Source organism: Epinephelus fuscoguttatus, linkage group LG3 (assembly GCF_011397635.1).
Source record: "Epinephelus fuscoguttatus linkage group LG3, E.fuscoguttatus.final_Chr_v1".
Taxonomy (NCBI): domain Eukaryota; kingdom Metazoa; phylum Chordata; class Actinopteri; order Perciformes; family Serranidae; genus Epinephelus; species Epinephelus fuscoguttatus.
The window spans coordinates 32,588,754-32,609,558 of record NC_064754.1 but is presented as its reverse complement, the minus strand read 5'-3'; the positions used below and the strand labels follow the sequence as shown (position 1 = coordinate 32,609,558).

The 20,805-nt window shown below is 41.2% G+C and overlaps 1 protein-coding gene across 2 annotated transcripts in view; it reads left to right on the top strand.

Annotated features, from left to right (window-relative positions):
• Positions 1 to 18,275, top strand: part of pnpla6 (patatin-like phospholipase domain containing 6) — a 38,009-nt gene extending 19,734 nt beyond the window's left edge. The window contains exons 17-36 of one of the 2 annotated variants that reach the window (XM_049571059.1): positions 143 to 348; positions 688 to 819; positions 975 to 1,098; positions 1,439 to 1,552; positions 1,633 to 1,708; positions 1,790 to 1,939; positions 2,075 to 2,138; positions 2,289 to 2,457; positions 2,582 to 2,764; positions 3,051 to 3,169; positions 3,534 to 3,690; positions 3,930 to 4,046; positions 4,193 to 4,262; positions 9,868 to 9,984; positions 11,831 to 11,979; positions 12,159 to 12,311; positions 13,822 to 13,938; positions 14,040 to 14,127; positions 14,447 to 14,592; positions 16,445 to 18,275. In XM_049571059.1, coding sequence (XP_049427016.1) covers positions 143 to 348; positions 688 to 819; positions 975 to 1,098; positions 1,439 to 1,552; positions 1,633 to 1,708; positions 1,790 to 1,939; positions 2,075 to 2,138; positions 2,289 to 2,457; positions 2,582 to 2,764; positions 3,051 to 3,169; positions 3,534 to 3,690; positions 3,930 to 4,046; positions 4,193 to 4,262; positions 9,868 to 9,984; positions 11,831 to 11,979; positions 12,159 to 12,311; positions 13,822 to 13,938; positions 14,040 to 14,127; positions 14,447 to 14,592; positions 16,445 to 16,519 — 2,526 coding nt within the window. In that variant the 3' untranslated portion in view covers positions 16,520 to 18,275. Of the gene's footprint in view, positions 1 to 142; positions 349 to 687; positions 820 to 974; positions 1,099 to 1,438; positions 1,553 to 1,632; positions 1,709 to 1,789; positions 1,940 to 2,074; positions 2,139 to 2,288; positions 2,458 to 2,581; positions 2,765 to 3,050; positions 3,170 to 3,533; positions 3,691 to 3,929; positions 4,047 to 4,192; positions 4,263 to 7,171; positions 7,289 to 9,867; positions 9,985 to 11,830; positions 11,980 to 12,158; positions 12,312 to 13,821; positions 13,939 to 14,039; positions 14,128 to 14,446; positions 14,593 to 16,444 lie in introns of both variants that reach the window. The other variant, XM_049571060.1, reaches the window with a different exon arrangement.
• Positions 18,276 to 20,805: the final 2,530 nt, after the last annotated feature.

The window sequence follows — 20,805 nt, the reverse complement described above, 5'->3', positions numbered from 1 at the left end:
CAGTATAGTAGTTCTAGTAGTAGTAGCAAGTATATTATCTAATATGGTGACTGAGTCATTGCAACAAAAACTTGAATGTGTCACATAACAGCAACATTATTTTTCCCATCCCCTGTTTCTGTTTCTCATTTCCCTCTTTTAGGACGTGAGTCTGCACTTTGTCCTCTCTGGCTGTTTGCATGTCTACCAACGTATGATTGACAAGCAGGAAGCCGTCTGCTTGTTCGTGACCCACCCGGGGGAGATGGTGGGTCAGCTCGCCGTGCTCACCGGAGAGCCCCTCATCTTCACCATCAAGGCCGTCCGAGACTGCACTTACCTGAAGATCTCAAAGTCTGATTTCTACGAGTGAGTGGATCGCCTCTGATGTGAACAAACGAGAACAAGGAGTGTTTATAAAAGATTTACAGTCCATTTTCAGCAGGCATGAGTGTGATATTATTTATGTCCTCTCATTAATAAAATAACAGTGTGCCATTTAATGTCCTATAATGCAATTAAACATTCCAAAGTCTTTGAAATATCAATTTCAAATTAACTCTTGTTACACAGACTGATTGATCTTCCATAATTGCTGTATCCATTCAGTTCTACTATAAATCATCTGCTTACAAACCATATATATATATATACTGTATAGCTGCTATTGCTCATGTCTGTATGTGTACTGTATTCTGCCCCCTGCAGGATCATGAGGGAGCAGCCCAGTGTGGTGCTGAGTGCTGCTCACACGGTGGCCATCCGCATGTCCCCTTTTGTCAGACAGATGGACTTTGCTATTGACTGGATGGCTGTGGAGGCCGGCAGAGCCCTCTACAGGTATGACAAATATTTCTCTTCTTAATGCAAGCTGTACTTTGTCACTGTCCTCTTGTAACATCATATCTTTGTTCATTTGCTCAGTTTACTGTTAAGTTGTAATGGCTACTGTAATATCTGTTTTATTTTCTCTTCATACACACACGCACACACAGACAAGATGACCAGTCAGACTGCACCTACATTGTTCTGAATGGACGTCTGCGTTCAGTCATCCGCAAGGCAAATGGCAAGAAAGAACTAGTTGGGGAATACGGCAGAGGAGATCTCATCGGAGTGGTGAGGCAAATCTTTTCCCCTCAGTCACAGCATCATTCTGCCTGCATGTTAAAGACACCTCAGTTATCAAAATGAAATGTAGAGTTGAGAATGATTAATTTAAAAAGGATTATTTTGATACATTGCTGAATTGCTGTTGTGAGTAGCACAGTGATTTCTGTACTAGATCAGTATTTTAAAATGAAATTTACTGTATGTCTTTAAATATTTTTACACTATTCCATCTAAAATGACAAGCCCAATCATGTTGCTTGAAATATTGATCCATTATTTATCATTGCTATTACCTTTTTACTCTAATTATGGTTTTTACATCTCATGATCTTGCCTTATACTTCAGGTGGAAGCCTTGACCAGACAGCCAAGAGCCACCACCGTCCACGCTGTGAGAGACACAGAGCTGGTCAAACTGCCAGAGGGAACACTCAACAACATCAAAAGACGATATCCCCAGGTCAGTGTCTTGTCTTGATCTGGTTTCGGTTATGGTTGTGTGTACGGCTGAAATGGTTCTGATGCTTGATGTCTTTTTAGGTGGTGACGAGGTTGATCCACTTGTTAGGCCAGAAGATTCTGGGGAACCTGCAGCAGGGTCGTGGACCCTTTTCAGGTAAGGTGATGATACGGAGCATTTTATGCTACATATGTACTTTAACGTACTCCGTTTACATAATCTGGTCCTGTCCTCCAGGTTCAGCCCTGAATCTGCCCAGTATGACAGCCAGTGCTGATGTCACCAACCCAGCCAGCAACCTCTCCACTGTGGCTGTCCTGCCTGTATGCGATGAGGTGCCGATCAATGCGTTCAACCTGGAGCTCAGCCATGCCCTCAATGCCATTGGTAGGTCCACAGATTTTTCAGCTGTCCGCAACAGGATTGGTGGATTTCTGTTTAGTTCCTGGTTATACCTGAAGTATATTTTAATTCTGTTTTTTGTATTCATACATTTTACCTCTGTTGTCTGTCTCTTTGCAGGGCCCACTCTGCTGTTAACCAGCGAAATAATCAGAGAGCGACTGGGCGCCTCTGCTTTGGACAGGTCAGTCTATCTGAAAAATATCTCAATAGATTTCACACATACAAATAAACAGTAACAGTTATAATGATTAAATGAATGATTAAACTGGTAGATATCGTTTTAATGGACTATAACATAACCTCATCCCCGCTTTTCTCCTGTATCCAACAGTATCCATGAGTACCGTCTCTCCGGCTGGCTGGCCCAGCAGGAGGACATCAACCGGATTGTTCTCTACCAGACTGACAACAGCATGACGCCATGGACTCAGCGCTGCATCCGCCAGGCTGACTGCATCCTCATCGTGGGCCTGGGGGACCAGGAGCCTGCCCTGGGAGAGGTATGAGTGTTTCCAGGAGAGGAAAATTCCGTTAACAAACAAACCTTTCAAGTAAACATCATAACATTTTCTTTCCCTTTCTCTTTCCTAACTCTTGTCTCCATCCTCTACTCTTCCCCTCCAGTTGGAGCAGATGCTGGAAAACACAGCAGTCCGGGCTCTGAAGCAGCTGGTTCTTTTGCACAGAGAGGATGGGCCGGGCCCCTCCAGGACGGTTGAGTGGCTCAACATGCGTAGCTGGTGCTCCGGGCACCTGCACCTCAAGTGTCCCCGCAGGGTTTTCTCCAGACGCAGCCCCAGCAAACTAGTACGAAACAAACCATACCGCTATTTCTAGCTGCTTTTATGAACTAGTTATTTTTAGTAGACATATATATTGTATTATGGTACGTTACAGTGGCTAGAATCAGGCAACCTATTGGACTGTAAAAATTGATTAGGCATTCCTTCATAACTGTAAACAAAGAGTGCAGTCATGAAATGATGGTCTGGTAGATCAGTGGTGCTTCAGCATGAAATAAGTGCAAGAACGCTGTTCATGGAAAGCAGCTGCTTTTACTGTATTTTAATCTTAACTTTCTACGTTTGTGCAGAGGGAGGTGTATGAGAAGGTGTTTGAGAAAACCGCAGACAGACACAGTGACTTCTCTCGGCTGGCCCGAGTCCTGACTGGAAACAGCATCGCTGTGGTGCTGGGAGGAGGCGGAGCCAGGTGAGCAGGGCTGTCTAAAGAGGGCTAAGCCACAAGCATCTGTACAGACATGCGGAGAACAGGTTGTGTCTTACATTAGGGTTGAAATGGTGTGAAAATTTCACGGTATGATAACCGTCTCAGAAAATATCAAGCCATTTGGTACTGCGCAATCATTGTTATCAGTTACAATGATCGTTAAAGGAATTTAAACAGAAGGAGTTTTTTTTTATTGGTTGAACAAATGTTATGTTATACTTCAAACTCTAAGACATTTTTAAAATGAAGGTATGATAACACTGTCAATTTTTATACTACGGTACAACGTATGAAGTCATCGAGTGTAGGTGACTGTTGTCGAACATGATTGTTTTCCCTCATGCAGAGGCTGCTCGCATGTGGGTGTGATCAAAGCTATGGAGGAAGCGGGGATTCCTATTGACATAGTGGGTGGGACCTCAATCGGCTCATTCATCGGCGCGCTGTATGCTGAGGAGAGGAGTGCCGTCAGAACCAAACAGAGAGCCAGAGAGTGGTCCAAGGTACAGCGCACGTCTACATCCATTAATCAGTTATTCTGTCATGCTCGTATGATCTGAGATGACATTTTGCTCGTGAAGTAAACAAGGTTAACTCACCCAGAAGCCTTCAATTTAGTGTCTTTCTGTGTATTTAAAGGGGAGTGCTTAGCAGCTGTTGAGAAGCAAAACCATTTTGGTTTTAGACAAGAATAGGTAATAATTATTAGACTTGTATTCCTCTGTAATTTGTTGTTCAATAGGCAATGAACTCAGTCTTCAAAACAGTCCTGGACCTGACCTATCCCATCACGTCCATGTTCTCCGGTTCTGCCTTCAACACCAGCATCTATAAAGTGTTCCAGGACAAGCAAGCTGAGGTGAGGGACAGTGATACAAAGTCATTTTTCAAAGTTCGCAGCAAATTTATTTAGTGCGGCAGAACAAAACAGCGTCTTGTTTTTGATGCAGTCACTGGGAAAATAATAACAAGATTAAGACACTGAAATACTCTCTGTAACCCCAGGACCTGTGGCTGCCATACTTTAACGTCACCACCGACATCACGGCCTCAGCCATGCGTGTTCACCAGGATGGTAAGTGACAGCTGAGCTGACTGCATCGGGTCACCACCCCTCTTTTTTACATCACTATACGGTGATTGGCTAAATGTGTATTATAAGCTTCTCAAGACAGTACTTGTTTGTTAGCAGAGTTCATCATGTAATAGCTTTAGATGAGCACAAATAAACACAAACACACAAACAAGTACACAATAAAGGGCATGAGTAATTGCTTAAGTCAACATTTAACACAGCTCAATCAATAATACTGCTCTGAATGACCGAAAACTAATGTGTGAAATTGGCACTGTCATCAATTTATGTTTCAAAAGTAATTTAGCAGTGAATAATGCTTGCAGCAGTCAGTCACAAGTAAAATGGCAAAGCAACTAGAGCTGTTGCCTAAGTGAATATATTGGCTTGCTGTTGCACTCAGTTGATGTCAGAAGTGACTTTAGGCACTGTAGCATTTTTTATCCTTTATACATCAAGTCTATAAATAATATAGTATTAGTAGGCACAACTTGGGGCAATACATTAATTTGATTGCCTTATGCATCATCTAGAGTGACAGGACTGCATGGCCCTAGATTTATGGTTTGGGGGGGGGGGGGTATACTCCAAACTAAACTGAAGTCGGTTTGTTTTCAAATGGCTGTTGAATATGGCACCTTGAGCCAAAAAAATACCCACTGCAACTGTAGGTGTGTTTGTGCAACAGTGTTCACCCCAGCTGGGGGAACTTGTGGATCTCTTTGGAAGAAGACACGTTGTAGTTCCTCACAACAAGATGTAAACATGTTTAAACTTGTAAAATGTGATGAATATAATCCAGGAACATGAGGCTCAGAGAACATTTTTGAACAACTGTAGCCATTTACATCACATCGTGGATGAACTGCAAGCAGGAGTATGTTACCGAGTGGTGTAACAACCCAAATCAGTTTGAGTGGCCAGCCTGCATACATTGCTGCCACTAAAAGCCAAATGCATTGCTTCATTTTAGTAGCAATCACACTATTTTGCCCACATAAACATGCCAGTTTCAATCATGTTTGGAGTGTGCCACAGCCCAGGGCTTAGACAACATGTACAAAAGAATATGTATTTAAGAAAACACTGTGCAGAGGGTATTATGCTTGTGTATGGAATAATTGCAAATTTGTTCTGTTTGACTTGCGTAAAAAAAAAAAAAAAATTGCACCATCACTAACATTAGCTTATGTAGAGCTAGCCTGAAAGGACCCCCAACCAACCCCACAACTCCAGATGGCCATGTAACTTTTTAGCATCATCACTGTAATGCAACAGTGTTGTGCATGAAATCAAGACATTGCACTGTCACTGTGAAGGCAGTGTTTTGAATTATTATAATTCAGGCTGATTACTGGATTTGAGGGGTTTGCTTATGTTTGCATCCTGGCATGTGTCTGAATTAACTGCTGGAGCAAAGCCTTTTCCTCTCTCTGTCTAATTGTTCCCATCATCTGGCTATCTCACTTTTACTACTCTTCCCTTTTCAGTTCCGTCCTTCATTTCTTTCTCTTTTGTCTTCATTTTTACAGTCTCTTTCCATCTTAACAACTGTTTCTATATCTTTATTTTCTTTTCTGTCTCCTCTTTTCACATGCTAAATTGATAAAGCTGTAGATTTTTCATGTCTTTTATCCATCATATTTGTGTCTAAACTCCCAGATTATGCCTTATATACAGTATACAGTGTATACATGTCCCTTACGTCAGGTCTCTTTGCACATAGAGATGTCACAGAGCTGCCCATCTATAGGTTACGCCTTAGACAAAATAACCCGTGTAGTTGCTGATCCCAAAATGCTGTCTCCCGTCCCATGTCCGTGTCAACATGTAGGATCCAGAACACTCCACCCTGCTTCTCCCTAATTGCTCCTTAATGACATCCCATGTTGCTTCTCTCACTCATCACCATTCTGTGCTTTCTGTAGTTACTCTGGTGTGCTTTTGTCAAACGTCGCTAGCGTGGTGCTATTCTGAGTATGTCACTGTGGCTCCAGCCATTTGGGGAAAAGAAAAGAGTTATTGTACACTGTTATGAAGGGTGTAAGGTACACAGTGTCATGGATTTTAGGCTTCATCCTTTGGTTTTATCCAGTGAGAAAAACTAGACTGAGATTTGAGAAAAGTTGAGATGGCAAATCACAGATCTTTCCTGTAAATCCTTGTCCAGTTTCACTTGCAGTTTTCTCTTCACTCTACAGTTTGGAGAATTTAGTTCAACGCCAAACAGCACTTCTTGAAATGATGGACTCTATCTCCCCTCTCTTTCTCTGTCCTTCTTTATCTTTCTTTCTCCTTCTCTGTCTTTCTCTCTCTCTCTGCCTGTCTTTCTCCCACCTTGCTTGTCAGATCAGGCATCTAACAATGCTACTACTCGTGTTTTAATTTGCCTAATGAACATATCAAACATCACTTAAGCTGTATTTACATCTAGTGTCATTACGCCAACATATTTTTTTGTCATTTATATCACAGACTGGTTTTAGTTAGACTAAATTGTGTTGTTTGTTGTAAATGTTATTGGGTTATATCTTGTCTTCCTTCTAAACAAAGTCTGTTGTACTTCCTTAATCAGCCTTCCATTAGTTTGATTTAATAGGCTGAAGAGTTTGCTTTTTCTGAAATTGGCCTCAGACTAGAATTTACTGCGTTTGATGAGAGACTGTAAGCATAAGAAATAAATTTTGTTGACATTATGTTCCCCTTCCCCTCTGTCTTGCTCCTGGCAGCCTCTTGCACTCCTGCTGTCGATGTTGCAGGCATTTCTTTCTCTCCATTTCTTCCTCTCTCCTCTCTCTTTCAGCATTCTTCTCTCCCTCTGTCTCTCTAGCTCTCTTTTTTCCATCTGTGGCGTTAAGTCCGGCCCATATTTGATGTGTTCCTCCTTCTCCATCTCCATTTCCCGACAGGTTGCGTCTGGCGATATGTTAGAGCCAGCGCCTCCTACACCCCCTATTTACCTCCCCTGTGCGACCCCAAGGATGGCCACTTGCTTGTGGATGGTTGCTATGTTAACAATGTCCCAGGTCAGATTTTAAACACCCGCTCACCAAAACCTCCTCCCTCATCCCTCAGTCGACAACCAACCACTCGGCTACCCCTCCTCCTCTTTCTCGTCCTCCTCCCTCCCGAGTTGTCACTTGTAACTAACCCCACCCTGACCAGGTGGACATTGGGAGCCCATGGTTTGGAAGGAAAGACTTAATCCACTTTATATCTTAGGACTGATCAAATCAGTGCCTCATCTTTCACTGGCTGCTAGTATATATCTAAATCCAATTGGCTTTCTGATTCATACACACAGCACACTTTCTCCAGTTGGCTTGGCGCCACATCTAAATATAACCGCTGACTTTCACTTTCTTTGTAGATCTGAGGTTTTGCCTACGCATGTCTGGGCATCTATGAGAGATGCATGATGGTCTGGCTTCTTCTGGCCCTCTGTGTATATTTGCTAAACGTTCACCTTCTTTATAATTATGAAGTGTTGGATGTGGCTTGTAAACACTGATGTCTTTATGCACCATTGTACTTGCTTATTTTAATATATTTCTACACAAATGCAGTTACTAACATGCAGGTAGCTCAGCTTGGCCGATATAAATCAAACTTAAAGAAGCAGTGTGTAAGATTAAGGGGGATTTCGTGGCAGTGAGGATTATAGCCAGCTGAAATTTCTCCTGGTTAGAATTCCTTCAGTGTTCATTGTTTAGGAGGTTTGACCAGGAGCAGAATTAAAATGAGTAAAAACACTGTATAATTTAAATCTTAAATCTGTAAAACACTGAATAAAGCAGTTTCATGTAACAAGTAATTGTTTCCACAGCGCTGTTTGGTATGTCGGATATGGGCTGTTAGCCTAGCACCTGCTAATGCATGCTCATCTTGTTTTCTCTTATAATTTAAGATCCAGGCGCACAGGAGGTTTTTACTTTGAGCTTAATTACATGCAGAGGTCTCTTCCTCTCCAAAACAAATGGACCCGTTGATTTAAACCGTTAAAAATATTAAGTAAAGCAGTTTCACATTAAAAAATCTGGGTTGTTCCATTGCTGCTTGTTGCGGAGGGTCTGCTAACTACAGTGGCTGACATGGTGAAAACATGAATGGCCCTATCTGGAGCCAGTGTTTTGTTTGTTCCTTCTGGGCTACTGTAGAAACATGGCCGTGCAACATGGCGGACTCCATGGACAAGGACCCGCTCCCTATAAAGATGTAAACGACTCATTCTAAGGTAACAAAAACACGACTATTCTTGTTTTCTGGTGATTTACACTAAAGAAAACTGCCAATATATCCCCTTAAATCCTACACACTGGACCTTTTAGTGGTTTGAATTTAGTTGAATTTTCATTGTAACAAAAGATATAGAGACCCGACAGTACTGCGTGCTCTGATTAAAGGAAAGCTGATAGCATTGAAGGTGACACTTACTGGAGATAGAGGATGGCTGTATCATGTCAGCATCACATCTGTCTGTTGTTGTGGATCATTGTGCATTTCGGGGGGCCTCTGGACTGAACGGCAGCTTGTCCCCCTTTGTTTTCCATGAGGAGGTCCTTGTGAAATTACTTCTGTTTCATTTCAATCACCTCTACCTACAGGAACATGCCTGGCCAGTCTCTCCCCACACAGCACCTGTCCACTCCCCTGGCTTTGCTTGCTTCTCTGTGCATGCCAGTGCGAGCCAATCATATATTTCTCATAAATATATATTGATGGCATGTATTACCTTTTTTTTTGTCCTCTACATTTTTATTATAATTCAGGGATATGTGTTCTGGATCCTGCTGTTGCCCACTGTAGCTCCTGTACAAATGAAGTGAACCCCATTAGTTACATTAAAGCGTGAGCAAACAAATAGAAAGCTGTAGGTGGTAGTAATTCCCCTAAAGTCATATTTCAGTGAGATGACTCTTCCTCAGCATTCACATATACTCCATGCACAGATGCACCCCTCGCTTTTCTCTGCGGTGCTCCTTATCCTTCCAACCCATGCAGCACCCGTCCTGCTCCTGCCCCCTGCTGGCCCTCAGCTGGATTGCAGGACTGGGCAGGTTGGGTGCTCCCCTGCCATGTTCACGGTGAAGGATCTTCAAACACTGTCACAGCATCTGCCGCTGCTCCTTCTCTGAAATTTGAACAAGTAAAGTAGGCCCATTTCAATATTATCTACTTCTTCTTATTTTATCAAGATTTCATCTTAAATATACAGTATCTGTGGATTTTGCTTTAAAAAGGACAGCATTCCTATAATCAGAAACTGCAAAGTGCTATTGTTGGGACACTGATTGGAGATCCAAACAGCCTTGGTACTCTGTGATGGTTGCCATTTACTTTTTTACCTTACGCACAAGTCACACAGGGTCTCTGTGCAAGGTAATGAGGTTTGCGGTGGTGTGCAACAGAGTCTAAAGGTGGGCAGAACCACAGTCCTAGCCTTTGCAGGGATCGGCTATCTTCCTTTTGTCCGACCTCCCTCTGACGTTGGGATTGCATTCTGTGTCGACACTAACCTGAATCATACAGCAAACATGATTGAGATGTTATCCCCCTCCCCCCTTCCTCCTCCTCCTCCTCCTTCCCTTCCTCCCTGGTGTGCCAGGCTCTCTGTGGCGCTATGTGCGGGCGAGCATGACCCTCTCGGGGTACCTGCCGCCTCTCTGTGACCCCAAAGATGGCAACTTGCTAATGGACGGTGGCTACATCAACAACCTGCCAGGCAAGTAGAGGTGGTATCCCCTCCTCCCACCCCCACCCCCACCCCAACCCCCCAACACGCAATCCTCAGTGTCCCTCAGAGGAGGGTGGAGGTGGAGGGATGGGGGTGATTATTACGAGGGGTTTTAATCAAGGTGTTTATAGGCTGGGTAAGTATGTGGTTGTGGGCTTGTCTCACTGCTAATCAGGTGGTATGGAGGAGTGTGCTGAGTTTTCCTTGTCTGAATATAGAGCCAATTCCAAACCATCAATTAAGACAGATTTAATCTTAACAAACCACATTTTTTAAAGATAAAAACTGAGTGAGCTCAGTGAGGAAACAATTTTTATCAGACCCTGAAATATTCTGTATTACCAGATGGGGAAAAAGTCAGCACTTCAAGTTATTTTAGGAGTAAATTCAAGTGTATCAAGGTTTTATTGAAGTAAAAGAGGGAATGTGGCGTTTATCTTTCAAACAGCCTGGTGTCAGAAAAGTGTAGAATTGAAAATGGAGGTGGAGGGATTACCACGAGAGTCAAATTTGAAAGATAAAACCAAAACAAATACATTTCCTGACATTAAATCAAAGCTTGATTTTGCTATTTTTCTATGCCATAAGACACCGGTCTGCTTTGAGATTAAAGTTTGGTCCCCCTCAAGTTGAAATGAGCACTCTCTGTAGAGCTGGGCAATAATACTGTATTATCGTTCATTGACTTTCAGCAGAATCATATTGTGGTGAAATGATAATATCATGCTGTCATTCTGTTGTCCGGATTAATGGTGGATTAATGAATTTTTAGTTTTACTCTTATGAGGATTTCGGTCCCAAGTAAGATATAACAGTGGAACATAGAATTATACATACATTTGTCATGTTATGACATTATTGATATCTTAATGATTTCAACCACATTGCCAAGCCCTACATTTTGTGTTCATTGTATTGAAGCTCAGTTTTAAACTCGGTATTTGCTTCCATTTCAACCAGAGTTAAAATGAGTCTGTTTAGAAAGAGGAGAGAGGAGCTGTTTTTGTCTGCGGACCATTAAATACATCTTCATTACCTGAAAAGCATTTTAAAAATACACCAGACAGAAAGTACACTTTCCTGTAATGTTCACAGAAGTAAGACCCAAACTGTTTTTAGTTTTCATTATGGTGCGCAGACGAAAACTCTCCCAAGTCTGTCTGTGTAGTAATGATCAAGAATGTACTCTGTACTGATGAAACAGCCATATTTCCCAAAGCTCTGGACGGAGCTAGTGTAATTTTCTACTTGGTATGAGAATCATATCTTATTTTGTCCCAAGCGATACTCATTCTTGAGGTCTGTGAAATATGGTGCCCTCTGGGCCCAAAGATTGATCCAACTAAAGGGAGCCTTGTAAAATCATCATCTTCGCCATCTCCCTGAAGAGTTTGTGCTCGATCAGCTGCATTTATAGTTGTTCTTGGCACTCTGGATCAGTGTGTTGGGCTTGTGGGATGTCTTCCTGTTTTTCTGTCTTTGAATAGGCTCAACACCACAAAAATGCTCACTGCCCCAGTGCTCTTTTTAACACCAGCAAGTCAATGAGAAAGGTCATGACCTCCAGGAAAGTATAACACAGCAGTGTTTTCTGTCACTAATTGGCCACAGATTCTCTGGAGTGTGTCTGCCCACTTCAGAAACTGATATTTTTGTGGTGTAAGTCTGAACATTGTGGCTCCTAAAGTGATGGTTTAAGGATATTATCCTGAAACAAGCATAATAACACAGGATCCATTGTCTTACCATCTCTGCTGCTGGATTTTGTCGTGCTGTGTTTGTTCGTCTGTGTGCATGTGTGTGAACGCTGGTGTATGCGCTACGCATCAAACAGCGGACATTGCGAGGAACATGGGTGCCAGAACAGTCATTGCCATCGACGTGGGTAGCCAAGATGAAACCGACCTCTGTAACTATGGCGACTGCCTGTCTGGCTGGTGGTTGCTGTGGAAACGGATCAATCCCTGGGCAGAGAAAGTAAAGGTACAGTACGGGTTGGCGGCACAAGGCACTGGTAACTATTGGTGACTCAGCATCTTGAAATATGGAGTAGTGCATTTGAGTTTTTAATCGATATGTAGCAGTGCTGAGTTTGCAGACTGAGGAGTATTTCTGTGTTTGTGAGAATTCTGGTAGCATTCTTACATCACCCTCTTGTACAGGTCCCCGACATGGCAGAGATCCAGTCTCGGTTGGCCTACGTGTCTTGTGTGAGGCAGTTAGAAGTGGTGAAGAAGAGTGCCTACTGCGAGTACATCAGACCGCCCATCGATCGCTTCAAGACCATGGACTTCGGCAAGTTTGATGAGATCTATGTAAGTTACTTTATAGATACTACCTGTTTTGTTTTGTTTGGGGATATTTAGCATTTGCAGACATACAAGTTATTGTTATACTTTGATATATGTTCTGCAAAAAATAAGGGCAGAGTCAATATTGCCTCTTTATTACAAGGGTTTGATACATACTCAGTTGTGATTGGTCAGTTACAGCATTTTACAGTCTGTCCCTTAAGTGTCACACTAGTTGTATTGATGGTGGTTAGTATTTCTTCATTGTGCAAAGAGGATGTTGCTACTCTGGCATCATCCCTTGAGCATTTGTTGTGAAGTCTATGGCAGTGTTCAGACAGATATATAGCTATAACACCCCCTCATTTGATTCAATGAGGCCGCTGCATTGACACAGCACAATAGCTGATGTAGTGGGCTCCGGCAAATAAAGGCAGGATCATCCACCAAAAAACTCTTTTGCTTTAAAGCAGCGTGATTTCATCATACAAAGTACTGTGTTAGCCAATCATATACATGCAAACGCACATGTCAAAGCATACTTCTAATGTTAACACCACAATCATTGAGACAGAGGAAAAAAATAATAATGGATAAACCATGAAAATGTCCAAGAGTTGTAAAAACCCATCTCATTAATCATTATAAACCACTGTGCAGTGTTCTGGTGTCTGATAAGCCCTCAATCCCGTGTATTTCTCACTCAAACCTGGATCGTATAGTTTAGAGGCCGTTTACACGTACACTGTGATTTTGATAAACGGAGACATCTTCCTTCGTTTGTGCCCTTCGTTTATACGCAAACGGAGATTTCTCCTCTGAAAACGAGTCTTTCTAAAAACTCCAGCCAGAGTGGAGATTTTGGAAAACTCCGGTTGCGCGTTTGCATGTAAACTGAGATAAACGGAGATAGACGGAGTTATAGGCAGCCGACGTCACAGTATGCATCGGAACTTGCGCCTGTGTCAAAAGTGCGACCCATGAGTGCGACTTATGTTGCTATGGTGACAATGGATACATGGAAGGCTTGAGCTTCTCGTTACACTGCCACCTACAGGTTTGGCATGCTCTTGTGTATATATACACGGGTAAGTGTAAACAAAGAATTTTTTGAAAACGGAGACGGTGAAATGTCCGTTTATGAAAATAGCCGGCAACGTGTAAACGGCCTCATAGTCTCACTGGTGCCCTTAAACAGGGCCTTGTTGTTTCTTTTAAAGAGCCACAAGCAGGAATTATACATTAACTTAGCTGTGCTCCTATTGCACTGCCTTTTTCCTGTTCATGAAATAATGCATCTGATATTCACAAATTTCACCCTAGCAGCGCACCTGAAAGAGGATTTTGTAGATGTCTGTCCTCTTGTAGTATAGATGATTTATACTGTAAATGTTAAAACACCACAAGCTGCACATTTTAACATGAATGCCATGTTACCAAATAAATGAAAAAAACAACAACATTATAATCTCTTCAGAGTGACTGCTGCTCGCTTAAATAAAGGTGCCTTGTTTTTCTGTTTCGACTTTTTCAGGATGTGGGCTACCAGCACGGCAAGTTGCTGTTCACTGGCTGGGCCCGAGGTGACATTATCGAGAACATGCTGAGGGACCATCGCTCAGCCGACTACAACGACAGCAAGAGAACTGACGTGAGAACAGCACACACACACACCACAAATAATATGTGATACGCTTGATGTATAATTACACATGTTTATCATTAACGTGATGCTAATTTCTTGTCTGGTAGTCCTGCTCGTGTGTGGGAGCTGACTTCACTGACCTTGCAGAGATTGTATCCAGGATAGAGCCAGTCCAAAGCTACGTAGCTGCAGATGGTAAAAGATCATTTAATTATTATTGTCATCAAATAATTTCCTTTATAGTGGTTAAAATATTTTTTACACAGCTTGCACATACAGTATCATATTAAAAGTCACTGTTGCAGCAGTCTCCTTTTATAGATGTACAGTTCCCCTTGAAGATCATGTCTGATTTAATCAGTGTAATAAATAAGAAGTCGTAGCTTTGACCTGTCTGTTTTATTGAAATACAGTAGGAGATGTCCCTGATGTTTTATGGGTTCTATCTAAACCCGGTGGGTCAGTCACACAATAAATTATCTCTGTAATATCTCCTCTATATCTTTTCATTCAGCGGAGGAGTCAGACTGTCTGACAGAGTACGAGGAAGACGGGATGGACACTGTGAGAGAGGAGGAGGGGGAGGAAGAGGAGGAGGAGGCAGAGGACCCTGAGGATCACTCCCCTGGAGAGTGGGGCCAGAATGGCGTCTTTCAGACTGTAAGTACACACAGTAACAGAAAACATGATGTAAGCCATCCATGTTAAATACATTTTTTTCTTCACTGTCATTATGAAATTTAGTTAATATTTGTTCTATCATTTATATTTATGTAGTTATAGTGGGACGCATTTTCAGTGCCACAGTGATCCCTGGCCTCTTGTTTCTTTGCATAGAAATGATTCCAGTGAGTTCTATCTAGTGATGTTTACAGATTTTAAAGCTGTGATTGATAGCTTTTATAGATATAGAAATAACTTTTTGTCATATTTGCTGAAACTTTCACCACATTTACACAGACGTACATGAGACAGATAGTCTCTGAAAAAAAAACGTGTTCCTCCTCCTTCTCGTAATGCTGGTAGTGAAGGAAAACAACCAATTACAGCAGAATAGTCTCTACCATGTCTTCCTAACTGAGTACGATGTGAACATCAGATTATTTCGGTGTTTCCGAATGATGTCATAACCTGCTCCATTAATCAGCAAACAGGCTAAGCAACACGTCGCCTTTTGAAAAACCGCTCACCTTGGCTCTGTTTCGGTGAAGCTTCATGCCCCTCCAATCTGTTTTCAGATCAACTACAAGCCGTTGCTTAGGCTCGTTTAGAGCATAATAGGCTCCCTGAATGTTGTTGTTGTTCGTAGTATATCTGGACACTTTGTCGCGCTCCATCCGACACAGGTCGCTCACTCGCTGTAAGTTAGGAAGAGGTGTAACACAGCTGTCAGTCATGTCAGTCACCATGCACTGCGCTCAAACTGTCAAACTAGGCAGCGCTGATCAGATATAAATCAAGACTCTGTTACTATATAGCCCACTTCTTGTTTCAAATGTTTTCCGAAATATATTTTAGTGTACTGTAAAATGAGAAAGTTTACTCCAGCAGGTGGGTGGGGCTTCACTTAAGCTTGACTGCATGCGACGTCATTTGAAACGTCATCAGACGCGCCATCAAATCGCGCTAATGGCATTGCAGTATGGAGAAATGCTGTGTATTGACATAAGAGTGTGCACAGTGTTAAAATGCATACAATATGTGTTGAATGTATTAAAATGTTTACAGAAGATGTAGCTTACATGTTGTTTTACAGTCACATCGTCTGGTTTGAGAGCTACAATATTCACTACAATATAATATCACTATAATACAATATTCAGGATTTTTTGCAACATTATTGGAGTCCATGTTTTGAAACTAATTAAATTAAACTAAAGAAGAGAACTATAAAAAACATTTGCAGCTATATTTTTAATACCCAGTATGATTATTATAGCAAGTGTTTACGTGACTTATTTTTTTGGAGGTAGTAGTAGTTTAAAAAAAAATTACATTTTTTTTCTCCTGTTGTCATTAGTCGCAGTTTTTGACAGAATTGGCAAGGTTGTTTTTGCCACGAGATCCTGGAGGGACTGACTACTGTGTCGATGTAGTGACAGTTTAAGCAAATGTGGCCCAAAGTTAAATTTGGGAAAAAGAGAGCACTGGTATGAGGTCTGTTAAAAAGCAGATATCCTGAGTTCAGGTATTGGAATCAGGAGAGAAGTTGGATAATGTGTAACAATAAATGTGTCCAAGTGGAATGAAAGAGCACGTGTGACCTTTTTTTTGTCCTTTTGTTCTTAGAGCTTTACCACAAGCAGGGCCACAAATGTAAAATTGGTTCTTATGATTGTACTTGAGGAAGACTGATCATGATAACCAAAAGGTTTTATCCATGCAGAAATGATACCTGTGTATTATCTTGTGTGTAAAGATAACATTTTGGCACCTAAGGGTGATGCTAGAGAAACCTTTAGTTTCCAGCTACACCGAACAGACAAAAACTCTCCCCTCTCTCTCTCTGCAGGATGAGGAGAAATCTGTGAGACAGCGCAGGAAACTCACCAGTGACTCCAACACCTCCGAGGTCTCCGATTGCTGACAGAGGGCCATGGAGGAGTACAGGGAGACAAACCAGACCAAGGGCCAAAATACAGGTCCATAAGCTGTCAAGGCTAGAGACTTGAACGCCACACTCAGCTCCTGCAACTACTGAAACTCTGAAATACTGTTTTTGTTTTTTGTTGGGGTTTTTTTCTGCAGGAACTCACCATTCATGTTCTAAACTATTGAACCTTTTTGCATCAAGCGGCTTCCCCCTCACTCCGTAATTCACGTTTTGACCCCACAGTCGAAAATGAAAGTGTACGGTCTCAAATGAGAACGGCCTTTTTAAGATCTACCCCACCCAGCAGGCTCACTTTCACACCAAACTGACCCATTGCCAGAATACCTGCCTGCCAAAACTGGGACTCCCCCAGTAACCAACTAAACAAAACAGGGACGCTTAAAACTTTCAATTCAGTCTCCTGTTTCTCAGTTTCAAATGGCCAGAAGGACCGCCCGTCTGCATCTCTGAATCTTCATGTGCGTCTGTAATGTCGATACATTTTCATTGCACTCCATTAACATATGACACAGTCCTTTAATTTCTTGTGTGAGCTTGTTGGGATGCGTGTGTATATGTTGACTGTTTGCTGTGATTTGTTGAACAGTAGCAGGACACTGAAGAGAAGTGAGAAAAATATACAATAGAGCTGTAGTTAGTGAGAGTTAAAAGTTTAGCTTCAGATGTCAAGAGGCGGGAGCTGTAGGAGAAATAGATGCTCATGTAGACACCAAAGTAGACTTTATGTTGAATGAACAGAGTTGGACCAGTGTTGGGAAGCAGAATGAGGATGGGTAAAAAATCATGGATGGAAGAAAAGAGATGGACCAGTGCATAAACTTTTAATTTATTTTATTTAAAATTCACCTAGAATATAGCAGAGGAAGCTCGATGCGCTGTAGGTACACTGAACAGATGATGGCGAAAATGAGACGAGTGAATGAGATGATTTTACCGAGTGGATGACGTTGTGTCTGTGTGCTTGAAATTTAGTGTTTTGTTTGAAATTCATGCCAGAAAAAGACGTTGCCTTTTCAACCAGTGTTTGATCCACTCACGGTGACGGTAGAGAAGAGAGCAGTCGTTTTACTGACACTACACAACAAACCAGTGTGTGCCCACCTTTGCTTGCACAAGGTCACACATACAGTACTCAAGGTTCCTTCGTGTAGCAGACAATAATTCGTGTGTATGACAGAGTGTCTGAGACTGTACAGTAATGAAAATCTTTAAAAAACCTTGCCAACAATTTATTGTCGGATAATACGCAGAAACCTTGGGTACTTCTTTACTTCAAATGGGCAGAAATTCACCTCATGTAACTATTAACACTGAATTAACATGGACCTCTTGTAGATTGTAACAAGATTATATTATAAAATACACAATGTTGATATTCATATATGTATATGAGGTGGAAATTTGTAAGTTGATGCTTTGCTGCGAAACAAGGGAACCTTCACATAAAAATGGTTTCTTCTTTTAAAATTCATTTTGTTTTATTTATATATGTTAACCACTGGCTTTTTAAAAAGTATTTTCTTTTTTTTAATTTGTTGGGGTTAGGGGTGTCTTATTTCAATTAACTCGGCTTTAGCTGTTTTGCACTGAAATATTTGAAGTATTCCTTGCTCAGAAAATGTTTGGTTTAATAACAGCCAACCTTGAGATGCCAAGGGAATCTAAAGAATAAAAAACACTGAGATGATAATTTAATATGCATATTGGGAAATAAATATAATATGCAGTATGTCATGTGGCATTTGAGAGTTTTTTTTTCTTTCTTATATCTTTTAATGCATGTTGTGTGACAAAGCTGACAGCTGGAAACCTGCACACCAACCTAAAAATGTTTGACAGTGAGCATATCACTTTATCGGTATTTAAACACACGTGTCAGGACGCTGTTTACACCAGCAGTTGGTTCTCAGCACTGACACTCAATATCTGAGGCTCTCTCTTGGGTCATTTCATTTTGAAATCTGAATACTGGGCTGAAATTTGTCTTACTGTGAAACCACAAATTCCCATGTTGGTAGTGCTTTTAGAAGATCTAAATATTTTTAGACAAAAGAAAAACATCAAGTTCATAGTCATGATATCTCCTGTATTACTCTATGTTGGATCGTGGCTCCATAGTAACTCTATAAATGCGAAACTCTTGCGAGCTGCTTCAGAATAATCTTGCACCACTGTTATATGATGTGACAACATAGTGGTCAAGACCTGGTTAGGTTAGGCACAGAAAGCATTTGACTGGGGAAATATCATGATTTAGGCTAATGATCACTTGATACAAAATAATGAAATCTCTTGGGAGTTTTCAGGAATTTGGGTTACATCAAGCCAGGACCTCTAATTTGGATGATGTTATTGTCTCCTGCTTTGAAACAACCACATTTTGGTAACTGATACCCAAAACAGATTTTTGAAAAGACAAAGGAGGTCAGAGGTAAGGGGTAGGGAAGCATGGGGCACAACCTAATATGGGGTAAATTGTTCCTTTCGTGTTTCCAGCCAGTTGACCACAATACCGACAAACAACGACCCACAAAATTCCACAGATTGGACGTCTTTCAGCTGAGCTCAGTAACAGTATATCATCTGAACAACTGTCCTGTTGCCCAAAACATAGCACCATTTTTAACTATGTAACAAACTCCCAGCAAGTGGGTTAGGGTTAGAATATATAGATAGAACTGTATTGAATTAATTGCGTTAAACAGGCTTTTCCAGCAAGTGTTACAGCTAACCCTCTGCCTGTTACAATTAACCCCACCCATGGGGTATGTTGTAGCATTTCACTCCTGCCACTTCTAAGTGCAATTGTAGAAGAAAGCTAAGTTCTAGAAGAACTAGAACTAGAGAACAATAACTGTGTATTTGTAGCAGAGATGTGCATGTTGTTAAAATAAAACAAAAATAAATCCCAAATGGTTATAATAACATTCAGCCCAAACTGAAATGTGTTCGGTTGTGCCCCGCTCCCCTAACAAAATCTTGCTCAAGGGCACTTATATAGGTGAGGTTCTCACCGCAAAGCCCGACTCTAAGCATGTGTATTAGTACATATTTATGTTATGTTTGTTAATGGAGCTGCATTTTCTGTTTGGTTTCAAGAACTGCTAAATAATGACAGAAAACATATGATTTGCAAAAAACATAAACAAACAAACAAAAAAACACCTCAATATTTCAATTTAGGAAGCTGAAACTCACTTTTTTAAACAAACCACTCCATATTGCCCTCACAGGAAACTCACTTCATTGGAATACAAACTGTACATGAGCTAAGATTTTACTTTTTGATAGATTGTCATTTTCAAGAGTAGTAAAAGTAAGACAAGACAAGAGTCTACAGCCATGCTCAGCTCTGGTTGCGCTTTAGTGGCGAGTTTAGTTAAATGCTAACGTCAACATGCTAACATGCTCTGCTCGCATAACTGACCTCTGTAGGTCGAGATGGACAATACAAGATGACCCTCATCCATGACGTTTTTTAGTTATGTTTCTGTGTCCTCATTTGTTAAACTAAATGAAGTGAAAGTGGCTGAGCTTAGTGCACAAAAGCTAATGCTAATGTTAGAGGATGACCGGAGCGATGCCGCTGGAAATGAATGGAGCAAGGCTGAAAGCTAGCCAAGCTAACCTGGGTTTCAGGGAAGGTCTGCACCTCTTCTTATGTTGACAACAGAGGCATTTAGCAAATGTAGACCTAAAACTAATGATTTTAGTGTGCCGTGGCACCAGGGATGGGCAGTATTTCTATTACTTGTATTTCAAAATGTATGGAGAAATCTCAGCACACCCAAAAACAGCAGGTGCATAGGAGAGAGGCTGCAACCCCAAAATATATAAAAATCAAAAAAGGCTCCCGCACACTGTCTCACTCTCTTATTTTCATTTTATTTAAGCAACGTTTCGGTCGGTGTGACCTTCAGATTTCGGTCGGTGTGATCATCAGGCTAAAGGTCACACCGACCGAAACGTTGCTTAAATAAAATGAAAATATGAGAGTGAGACAGTGTGCGGGAGCCATTTTTGATTTTTATGTATTACTTGTATTTAAAATACATATTTCAATTACATTTGAGTATTTTGTAATTTGTATTTGATAAGGCTGATAAAAAGCAAATGTAATTTGTAACAAAATACCTTTGAGTGGAGTAATTTTGTATTTAAAATACTCAAAATACTTTCTCCATGAATCAAAAAACAAAAATAATAAACTACAAGTTCTTATAATAATAATAATAATAATAATTGGATGTAACAATATT